This window comes from Paroedura picta, chromosome 10 (genome assembly GCF_049243985.1).
Source record: "Paroedura picta isolate Pp20150507F chromosome 10, Ppicta_v3.0, whole genome shotgun sequence".
Classification (NCBI taxonomy): Eukaryota; Metazoa; Chordata; class Lepidosauria; order Squamata; family Gekkonidae; genus Paroedura; species Paroedura picta.
Genome location: NC_135378.1, coordinates 16,204,915 through 16,216,977, shown reverse-complemented (window position 1 = coordinate 16,216,977; position 12,063 = coordinate 16,204,915). Strand labels below are relative to the sequence as shown.

Below are 12,063 nucleotides of genomic sequence, written 5' to 3'. Positions count from 1 at the left end.
ATAAAAATGATGCCAGGCTATCTTTTAGAATCAACTATGAAGGTTTCTCAGTCATGGAGCTGCAGGAAAAACCACAAGCCCATTTCCTTGGAATCCAGCATCCAAATAATGAGAAACACCTATAGAAATATATATTTGCACACCCCACCTTCATTGCATAGGGCATTCGGGTTTTTGTCAACGTAATGGGCCAAGATTTCTGACACAAGATTAACAAGCTTGTGCTTCTAGCCTGAGACACCCCTGAAGGAGCCGTTTCCCCAGAATATCTTGGCCAGGGGTAGTCAAACTGTGGCCCTCCAGATGTCCATGGACTACAATTCCCAGAAGCCCCTGCCAGCAAATGCTGGCAGGGGCTTTTGGGAATTGTAGTCCATGGACATCTGCAGGGCCGCAGTTTGACTACCCCTGATCCAAATAATGAGAAACACCTATAGAAATATATATTTACACACCCCACCTTCCTTGCATAGGGCATTCGGGTTTTTGTCAACCTAATGGGCTAAGATTTCTGACACAAGATTAACAAGCTTGTGATTCTAGCCTGAGACACCCCTGAAGGAGCCATTTCCCCAGAATATCTTGGCATTTGGCCTCTGGGGGGTGGTGGGGTGGGGGGAAGAACAGACTTCTTTCAGCATGTCTGATTTTGAAAGCTCAAAACCCACGAGTCACTTTTGAAAACACAGCCATAAGCCTTCTGGTCAAGAAACAATTAAGCGTCTACAGAGTGGTGATCAGAACGGTTCTGTAGGCGCTAGCTGAGGAGAAGTCAAAAATGCCGTTGCTAATGGCTTTTTGGCTGTGGCGGTACTAAAAAAAAGAAAGAAAGAAAGAAAGAAAGAAAAGCGCCGTCTTCTGCGGCTTCGTATCTAACAGCTCCCCCTTGTTGCTGCTATCAAAATCAAATTAAAAACAACGTCACCCTGGAAGAGGGAAGATTCCGTGTGGATTTCATAATGTGGAGAAATTATAGGCCTGTCACTAACAAACACTGTTTGGCCAAGAGAAATTTCCCTTGGCATAAGAAAATGTTGTTAGAAGCGAGAGGAAAAGGGAGGGACGGAGGGGACCGCCTGTCAAAAGAGGGAAAGTTTGCAGGGAAGGACAAGCAACTGGGCTGCAGTCTCGCTTTGTGAGGAGCCAGCCAGACAAAACAAACACATGGGAAAGAGAGCCCCAGTGCTGTTAGCAACTCATAACACGACTGGAACCTGGCAAAGGGGGGAAGCGGGTGAGGAAGGCAAAGGCTAACAGGAAAAGGACTCCGTGCCTCTTCTTCCTGTCCTGCTCCAAATATGCCTCACCTCAAAGGTGCTATTTTTCTTGTTGAACAAAGTGATACTGCGGCTCTGTGACTAGAGTCCTTAACTTATTGAGACTTGAGAAAAGGGGGTGGACACCACCACAAAATGGCTGCCAAGAGAGGCAAGACCGATGACAAAATGGCCGCCACAGGGAGATATTAACAAAATGTTGGGATGTTGCAAGCCAGGTGTCCTCCAATTATTGAGCCTTCTGAAGCATCTCTTGCTTCAGTGAAATGGAAGAAAACCAGGACTGGCTCTTTGCTTTGGGATGGCAGCAAAAACATCAGCAGCCACCACAGACACCAGGTGTGAAATGCTGGGGATCTTTTGCAAGCATTATCATGCAACACATAGACTCTTAGGATAGCTGTTCTACTGTTTCTAGTTGTAAAGGAGCCCCTTGAATGGGCTTAGGTACAAACTGGGGAGCCTGTGTGGTTGTTCCAGACTATTAGTGTTATTTGCTCACTGAAGTCACCTCTCCACTGTGAACTTCTGACAATTCTCTTTGCACGCATCACCACAAACTCATCCTTATCCATGGTTCCTCTATACATTTGTGAAACAGCCTGGGGGATGGAACATGTCCGGCTGTACAAGTTGGAATAGGGCCCTGATTGGCCCTGCCCCTGCAGCTCCTGCCCTCTATCCCTGGACTCTAGCCTCTTTCAGACGTACTTCAGTGCCTGGAGCCAGTAGCCGGTAAGAAGAGAGGGCCCTGGGCAAAGGGTCATGGTGGAGGGCCTGCTAATGAGGGCCTCCCAGCCTGCTGGGCTGGGCCTATTAACAAGGGCCTCCCTGCCTGCTAGGCTGGGCCTGCTAATGAGGGCCTCCAGGCTACTGCTCTGGGCCTGCTAACGAGGGCCTCTGTCTCAGACCTGCTAAAGAGCTGGCCAGCCCCCACCCGCCCCACTTGATCTGGCTGTGAGCTGCGGCCCAAAGCCACCCTAAGATGCCTGGAACGGTCTTTGAAGCTAGTTACAAAAAACTTCATCCTACCCATGGAAGCCAGGAATGTGGAGCTAGGGTGTGACACTCTGCAGTATGATGAGGGCGATCATGACAACACTGGAATGGGTAGAGCATCAATCCCAAATATGGAACCTACAGGCACCAGAGTGTCCACTGATTAGTCTCCTGTAGCCTATTTCTTTTTTCCAGAAAGCAAGTAGCCAGTCCTGGTTTTCCTCCACCTCAACCTCTGACACGCCTACAAGGTATCTTCCATTCAGAAGCCCCCTCAATGATGAGAGGACACTTGGCTTCTAATCTCTCAACAAGCTGTGACTGGTCCCAACTTCTTCAGGATACTCCCGCAATTTTAGGAAATAGACCCGTGTTCCACCAGGTCTTCAAAAGTCCCGCTAGCCATGGCTAGCGGCCAGTCTCAGTGCAGCACAGCTGTGCCCAACCCCCACCACCGCCTTCACTTTCGGAAGTGCTGCCCCCACCTTCGCCAGCACCTCCCCATGCCATGAAAGTTCCTTCCTGGGCTGGCTCCTTCGGAGCGTGTGACCTAAACTTGTGTGCCTGGGAGGGGCTAGCCGTGCAGGCAGAGCCAGTCCGTGGGGCTGGGGACTCCTCAGCCCCTTCCAGCAGCTGGGCCAGGGGGCAGGATCCGGGGTGGGGGCGCAGGCTGCATCTCCTTTGCATGGTGTAATTCCCCCTTGCAAGCCCCCTGCAAGCGTGTGGCACCTCTGGGCCAGGCTGTTCCCCCACCACCACCACCCATCCCCCCTGTGGGTCAGCCCCCTACCTGGGTGGGCCCTTGGCCCATGCCCACGCACGAGAGGGGAGGAGGAGATGGGGCAGCCGGGCACACATGCACTGCCGGGAAAACAGCCCTCTCACCAGGAAACGGCAACCAAGCATCTCCTACGGTTGCTCTCTGGCACTGCCCGCCCACCGGGGTCAATGGTGTCCCTCTTTACTAATCTTAAAATCTGGTCAACCTAGACCAGACCTTGCCCCTTTCCCTCGAGGCAGCCATTTTGTGGAAGCACCCACTACGCATCCTCAAAGATCCAGAGGTTGCAGAGAAAGTCCTGTGTGGGCATCATTGGGGTTTACAACCTCACAGGAACAGTAACATGCAGATCTGCTGTAACAGCATATCTAAATTATAAACTGGGGCTGAATTTCCCCCAGTTTAACTGTAATGTGTTCCATCACAGGATTCTGAGAGCTGTACACTCGGGCTGATTCTGTATGGGCGGGAAAAGGCCAGGCTGCTGCTTGTATGGATGCAGGGCTAATCCCTTCATCCACATGATGTTGGCGCTGACCCGGCACTGGCCCACTTTAGGCCCTCTGTTGCCCCATGGGAAGGGAGCATGGACATTTCTGAGTTCCCTTTTTCCCCACGGGCGCCATTGGTGGCCATTCTGGGCCAGGTCCGTGAGGATGGGGAAGAGCAGAGGTTTCCAGGCCTGTCATCTGATCACTTGGGACTGTTAATGGACTGTTCAAGAAGACTCCTTGATTCCTTGTCCCTGTAGTTAACTCCCTGAGGTTTCTTCCCCCTTTTTTCTTTACATGTTATAACCCCCTTTTTATCCCTACCCACAATAACAGTATTTATGTTCCCAACAATTCATTGTTTTAACATTGTTTTACTATTTTAATATTTCATGTAGCAATATTCTTGTATTTTTAATGTCATATTTATTAACTTCTCTTATTAATTACAGTTTTCTGTGGATATATCATTTATATGGGTCAACTGACTGAATAAACATAAACAGTAACAGTTATGCCTTCCAGGCCTGGCTCCTCCCTGTCTACGGCATCCCAGCAGGGATGAGAAATGCCCCATTTGGCTCCTCGGCACCTCGTGGCACCACAGTGCCAAATAGAGCATTAAAAAAAACTGCACAAATGTGGGATTGTGTTGTTATGCAATCCCACCTTTGTGCAAATAAGAAGAAAACCCATTGGCTCCCTGCACGGTGGAAACTCTCTGCCCCACTGCATCATAGGGATGCAAGACCGCTGGGGGTCTTTGGAAAAATGGAATTACTATGAAACCAGTTTGGTTTGGTGATATAGATACATCCACATCCTCTACTTAATGTCTATGACCATGCCTGATTTTGGAGCATAGAAGACTTGACCTGGATAGCCAGACTAGTGTGATCTCGTTAGATCTTGGAAACTAAGCAGAGTCAACCCAATTAAGACTTGGGATGGGACACCACTTTTGGTCCATCAAGGAGAGTTCTGCCTACTCAGACTGGCAGCAGCTTTGCCTTTGCCTGTGACCCTGGAGAGCTGCTGCCAGACTGAGAGGACAATACTAAGCTTGATGGACCAAGGGTCTGATTCAGTGGAAGGCAGCTTCATGAGTTCATGAATACTGGGGTTGTTACACAGAGGTAGGCAATGGCAAACCACCCATGAATGTCTCATGCCTTGAAAACCCTATGGGAGGGGTGGCCAAGCTGTGGCTCTCCAGATGTCCATGGACTACAATTCCATGTAGGGGCTCATGGGAAATGTAGTCCACAGACATCAGGAGGGCAGGAGAGCTGCAGTTTGGCCACTCTTGCCCTATGGCAGGGGTAGTCAAACTGCGGCCCTCCAGATGTCCATCGACTACAATTCCCAGAAGCCCCTGCCAGCATTTGCTGGCAGGGGCTTCTGGGAATTGTAGTCCATGGACATCTGGAGGGCCGCAGTTTGACTACCCCTGCCCTATGGAGTCACTCGTCAGCTGTGATTTGATGAAATAAAAACAGGTAAGAGTAGTCTAGAGGTAAAACCCGAGTAAGTACCCTACATGCTGACCCCAATCAAAATCAACACGTTAGTGGGAACAGAATTTCTTGACTTACTGCATATTTTTTTTTAATTAAATAAAATCAAGTCACATTGTGCACAACTTACAATTATTAAATCAAGAACGATTTCACATTCTCCCTTATTACCATTTCCCCCAATTAAGAATGATTTTACACAGCGCTCTCTATTTCTCTTGTGGCTATCTAACTTACCCAGCTCAACATCTTAATCTGACAGATATAAAAACATTCAGATAACATTTCCATTTATTTACATGCAGTGACAACATTTAATGCACCGCTAAGATTAGTTACTAAAAATACACATGTCAAGAAAAACCTACTCCCAAATCCCACAGAGACATTGTAGCTCAGGCCTTCAGGCAGCAAGAAGGGGGAAAAAAGGGAAGGAAAGAAAACAGTTATTATATAAATATTAATTTGATGTCTAGACAGAGAAATAATAGAGCAAGATATTTTGAACTGTCATTGCCTCTCTCTTTTTTTTATCACTGTTCTGTTTTCAATGGTCAAAACTCAAGTTTAGAGGATGGTAAAATTACTTGAGATGGAACAAACGTTCTAAGGCCATTTTTATGAGCTCCTAAAGGTACTGTGTAGACATGGCTAATGGTAACGTCAGTATAGATAAACTGGCTAAGCATGGGCTACCAAGATAGTTTGAAGGGGGGAAAGGGGACCCTGGAGGCACCTGAAAGACTAACAAAATGTATTCCAGCATAAATATATGGGTCACTCTTCATTTGATTAGATCAGGGATCCTTAAGCTTTTTAAACCTATGAGCACCTTTGGAATTCTAACACTCGATGGTGAGACCAATGAGAAAATGGCTGCCAGAAGAGGTGGAGCCAACCACAAAAATCTCAGGAAGTGAGGTCATGCATAATAATAACGCTTCAACATTACAGTCAGAAGCTCTATCTAACTTGGTGTGTTTTTAAATTGAACATACTGTTCAAAAATACTTCCCTGAATACATACAGCCTATATTCAGTCGAACAACGATGATCCTTGGGCCACCGCTGCAGCTGCCGAAGCAACTGGTTTGCACAGCCAATTAGATCTCCAGTGGCCTATCAGAAACTCTGTTGGGCAGAAACCAAACCGGGCCCTACCCACTTTCCAAAAATATATGGGGGACACCAGAAAAAGTGTTGATGGGCATTATGCACTCACAGACAACATGTCAAGGAACCCTAGGAAAGGGCATGAACCGGAAAATTCAGGTTTGGTTTGGGGTGTTCCTGAATGCGGAGCCTACAGGTAACTGCTGGGTTTAAAAGGTCCAAATGCCAAAATGGACAAAATAAATGGGAAACGTTTGGGGAAGTGCTTCCCCTGAACCCCTACATTCCTGGCAAATGTTGACATGAATTGGTTTGCGCCTGTCCCTAACCCAAAACCCAGCATTTGATGCACTGGAGCATTCACTCATGGTGGGAGCAGCAGATGAACTGAGTGTTGACTAGCAAAACCTTACCTGGAATAAATATTCTCACTCTTGATTTGATGCAAAAGACTAACATGGTGACTCCTTGGGAATTAGCACAATAGTGTGACAGGGATATTTGCCTTAACCAAACATATGAAAATTCCCTTTCCTCTCCAACCTCTGTTTACAAAGCAACTAGCCAATCTCATAGAATCATAGTCATAGAGTTGGAAGGGATCTCCTGGGTCATCTAGTCCAACCCCTGCACACTCACAACCCTATCGCTCATCCACTATAACCTGCCACCCTCTTGAACTTTCACAGAATCAGCCTCTCCATCAGATGGCTCTCCAGCCTCTGTTTAAAAATGTCCAAAGATGGAGAACCCACCACCTCCCGAGGAAGCCTGTTCCACTGAGAAACCCTTGCATCTCTCTATGACTCTCCCCAAGGGAACAAAGCTAAATCAATACTTCCAGGCATGTTTGGGGTTCAGACCAGTGAATGCTAACCATGATTTGTCTGAAACGAACTGTGAGTTTGTTCTTAAGTTTGTATGAAAGGGACCTGTGTTAGAATACATAACTATGGAGACATAGTGTTCTGTAAACCAATGGAACTGCCATATATGGCATTCAGGTGTACCCATGGGAGATGATGCACCGTGCAATCTGATTTAAGAAATCTCCAATTGTTTCAAGTGTGGAGGGTAAGACTTGAGCAAGGCAGTGGGTGACTGCAGCAGGGAAGAGAGAAGGGCGTTTCTGAGATGGCAAACAAAGGGACAGAAAAAAAGAGTGGAAATGCTCAAACCAAGCCATCATGTTAGTTAATTAATTAATTAATTAATTAATTAATTAATTAAAATTATATCCCACCACTCTGCATGGACTCATGCCGGGTTACCTAAAACCAAGTAAAAACCCCAATAGAACAGTCATAACCCCTAATACCATAAAAACACAAGAGGCGGCATAACCTCCTTTCCTCCCCCATTCGACAGTCAATCATCACAGGGAAGAGGTTTGCGGAATAGTATCATGTAGGCCGGAGGAGGGGCCCTAGTTCTTGGTCAATCAAAGACCTGGTGGAAGAGCTCCGTTTTGCAGGTTCTGTGGAACTGAGACAGCTCCATCAGGTCCCTCAGCTCTTCTGGGAGCTTATTCAACCAGGTTGGGACCAAGACCGAAAAAGCCCTGGCCCGGGTTGGGGCAAGATGTGTTTCTCTGGGAACAGGAACCACAAGCAGATTAGCCCCCGCAGAGTGGGGGGTATAAGGAGACAAGCAGTCCCTCAGATAGGCAGGGCGTAAGCTGCGAATGGCTTTAAAGGTTAGTACCAAAACCTTAAATCTGATCCGGGCCACAACAGGCAACGAATGCAGCTGCCTCAGCACAGGCTGGACGTGGTCCTCCAAGATGGGCCAGCGAGGACCCTAGCAGCTGCATTCTGCACCAGCTGTAATTTCTGGGTCAAAGACAAGGGTAGGCCCACATAGAGCGAGGCACAGAAATCTAATCTGGAGGAGACGGTTGCATGGATCACTGTGGCTAGACAGTCTGAGGACAGGTAGGGCACTCATAGCCTCACCTGGTGAAGGTGGAAAAATGCCACGAGGGCTACAGCTGTGATCTGGGCCTCCATAGAAATGGAGGGATCAAGAATCACCTCCAAATTTCTGGCCAAGGTTGTGGTGTTAAGCCGTACCCCAGCCAAAATTGGTAAACGTGCTTTCTGTCCAGCTGCCTTTCTGCCCAGCCACATCTTGGAGGGGTTGAGTTTAAGGCAACTCTGCTCTAATCATCCAGCAACCGTTTCCAAACATCTGGTGATTGTTTCCAGGTGGGAGTCCAGGTGGGAGTCCAGGTGGCCGTCCATGAGGAGATAGAGCTAGGTGTCACCCGCAAATTGGTGACAACCCAGCCCATAACTCCAGACCAGCTAGGCCAGAGGGCGCATAAAGATGTTGAATGCTGTGGGGGAGATTACCAGTTGACATATTCTGAACAAAACCACACATTATATATATTTATAATCTCATTCAACATTTATTTGTTTTCTTTTTACAAAAATGGCTTTGCTTTAAAAGAGGACCCATTTCAACCCTTTTCCCTCAACCAGTTTTCCAACTGGAAATCATGTGAATATATGACACTGTTGGAGACAGGAATTTGTCTTAGGGTCCTGGGGAACCATGACCATTTTGTAGACCGAGTTCCCATTTGGGAACTCCTTTTAACAGTGCCACACAGGCCTGATTCTGTGTTGCAGGGCAGGGGTAGTCAACCTGTGGTCCTCCAGATGTTCAAATGCTGGCAGGGGCTCATGGAAATTGTAGTCCATGAACACCTGGAGGACCACAGGTTGACTACCCCTGTTGCAGGGAAGAAGGTGTTTCCAATCATCATCAAAGAAGGAAAGGTTAATTGATCTTACCCATTCTCCGACCAAGAGTAAAATGTGTGACAGGAGAACTTTATTACTCCATCCAATACCCATCCAAAAGCCCCCCCTCACCCAGAGGTTTTTGGAAAGGGAAAATATTAAACAGGGGGCATTTGAAGAGGTTTTGCTCTCTTCTTTTGGAGTTCTACCAAGTTCTGAGCAGGTTATTAAGTGTCAAGACTGGAAAAACTCCAATAAGTATTGGTTAAAATGAAGGAGCAAACAAATCAAAATCCAGCAGATGTGAGGCCCCTCTGAAAGGTAGTGAGAGAAGAAGTTCCAATGATGATTGCTGGTGGATATTGCTGCCTAAGAGACAAGAGAGTTCAAGCCCATTTGGACTGAACTTACTGGAAGGGAGTTACAGAACTCCTCTCATGATAATGAGCTTGCAACTTGGGCCAACGTGGGGTTATTTTAGCAAGCTAGAGTCCAGATGAGCCCAGTGGTCCTCAGAATGCTTAAGTCCACTGCTGTGATCTCTTACAGTCTTTCTTTCTTCAAAAGCCCTGAAGGTGCATAAAAAGTGTAAGATCAGACTCTTAGATTGTCTGAGGCTTTAAAGCTGCTTTAAGTGCTCTGTGTTCCTGAAGAACAGCAGCCTAAAAGTATTCAAATGAATAAATAAATAAACATCATGTTAGCCTTTTTCTTAAGATCTATCTCAAAAGAGGAGAGTGTTGCAGAATTTCGTTTCATCCTAAGCTATCTGCATTTCATATCCCCTTGCATCTGCTTTTTTTTTTGGCGGGGGGGGGGGTGTCACCCCCCATAAAATGCCTGCCTAGTGAAGATTCACTCGTTACATTGGGGAAAGGGTGCTCTAGTCAATGAATGCTTACGCTGGAATAAAAATTTTGCAAGTCATTAAGGGGCCGCAAGACTCCCGTTCATCTCTGAAGGGGATAATGTGGTTCAAAGCGTCCTTGAAATTTTTAAATTGCTGCTCGGTTCAGTAAAAGGAATCAATTCACTGGGGCATATCGTTTTTGGATGCAGGAAAGCAAGTGGCAGAAGGCGTTAATGGGTGTCAGAGATTCTGAACAGCCCAGAGGCAAAACAAAAGCACTGTTAAAAAAAACAAAACAACAGAACAGATATTTGGGCATACAATAAAGGACAACGTAAAGACTCCAGCATTCTTGCTTGTGAACGGAGCATGCTACACCGTACTACGCATGCTTACCCAGACGGACGTCCCATTGAACTGCAATCTTAAATTGCAATGAATCCAGGGTAAAATACTTAGGAGTAACAGGAGAGTCCACGCTTTAGTAAAAGCATTTCTTATAGTATAACCACTGATCAGGTTATTTATTTCCCCTTTTGTCTTAACAAAACTGTGCCACCATGGTTGTGATTTAAAGGAAGAGACTCAACAGCAGAAGGGGGAAGACCTATCTAACCTTTACTCTGCATTCTGTTTCCCATTGAAAACATAGTCCTGTATAGCAGTGGTCCCCAGACTTTTTATCACCGGGGACCACTCAACGCCTTTTACTGAGGCCCAGTGGGGGGGGTAGTTTCCTCCTCTACGCTCAACCACTGCCCTAACACTCTCTGATCGCTATGGTAATGTTTAACCATCCCTTCAAAATAAGATACAGACACACCACAACAATGAAGTGTGTTGTAAAGGGCTGGGGGGGATGAAGTAAAGGGCCGGGGGGGGGGGAGAAGGCGTCCTTCAGGGCCCACGTCCAATTAGTCGAAGGACCACATGTGGTCCGCTGCCCACAGGTTGGGGATCGCTACTGTATAGGTCCTGTATTCACAACCTGTCATTCAGGGGATAGAAGTAACTGGGGCAGTGGCTAGTTGACCTAGTGGAAGTAGAAAGACCCTCCCCTCCATATCGGTTGCCCCCCCCTTTTAAATGACAGTATGAGAGGCTGCATTCTATTATCAAAAAATCACTGGGGGGAAATGACTGTTCTATCTACACATATAACATTTGTTTCCATGCTCGTAGTAAAGATTTTTTTCTGTTTGAGAACAGAAGAACCCAGTTCCCTTAGTTCAAAGCTGAGGGCGAACCTTCGAACGTTCAAAGAATGTGCAAGGACTATACCAGTAGTAAAAAGCTTTTAATCAGGATATAAGTTTAAAATTTTCTTCGTGGAGCAGAACATTCAAGAAAATAGATTCAGTCTGCTCACTGTGTTGGTCTGAAGTAGCAGAACAAAGTTTGAGTCCAGTGGCAGCTTTAAGACCTTTAAGAATAAAACTTGGTGTAGGGGTTAGGAGCGCTGACTTCTAATCTGGCGAGCCGGGATTGATTCCACGCTCCTACACATGCAGCCAGCTGGATGACCTTGGGCTCGCCACAGCACTGATAAAGCTGTTCTGACCCAGCAGGAATATCAGGGCTCTCTCAGCCTCACCCACCTCACAGGGTGTCTGTTGTGGGGAGAGGAAAGGGAAGGTGACTGTAAGCCGCTTTGAGATGTCTTTGGGTAGGGGAAAGCGGCAGATAAGAACCAGCTCTTCTGCTTTTTCTTCTTTGTTGGCTTTAAAGGTGCCACTGGGCTCAAACTTTGTTCTTTTTGAGAAAAATGTTTATCAAAAAAAGAACATAACTTCATTATTGACACAGATAAAGTCAGGGCACTTCTGGGAAAGATACAGAGAACCCCCAACTTCAAATAACTTCCAACGTCACAATATTTTTGTACCTCATTACATTTGCATCAGAGTGCCTACTGAACCCAACAAAAGTCCGTCTACATTTTCCCAACAAAAAAAGCAATCAGGGTAAGGTTCCTATTCTTGAAAATCTATACAGGGGGCACAAATCCAGTGGCCACACCCCATTATGTATCCTTGACGCCAATGATCATGACAGGACTGAAGAATTCCTGCTTCCACTTTTATCACTTCCGCTCTCTTTCCACCTCAGCTTTTCCAACATGACGTGATGCCACTGGATTCAGGAAACATGCATATTTTAAAAAGTTCCTCAAATTCACTATTTTACACCCCAATTGTAATAATGGCCTAATAGTGCTTTTGAAATGATATCCCACTTCTAGGACACCCACAGGACGATAAGTGTATTATGTGATTCAGAAAGTG

At 46.5% G+C, this 12,063-nt stretch overlaps 1 protein-coding gene across 2 annotated transcripts in view; it reads right to left on the bottom strand.

Moving 5' to 3' along the window:
• CCDC149 (coiled-coil domain containing 149) overlaps window positions 1-12,063 on the bottom strand; it is an 81,455-nt gene that overhangs the window by 10,417 nt on the left and 58,975 nt on the right. Inside the window, exon 11 of one of the 2 annotated variants that reach the window (XM_077301507.1) lies at window positions 5,434-5,466. The exons of the other annotated variant lie outside the window; for it this stretch is intronic. Within the exon in view, the coding sequence (XP_077157622.1) occupies window positions 5,434-5,466 (33 nt within the window). The remainder of the gene's footprint in view (window positions 1-5,433; window positions 5,467-12,063) is intronic. 2 annotated transcript variants of the gene reach the window in all.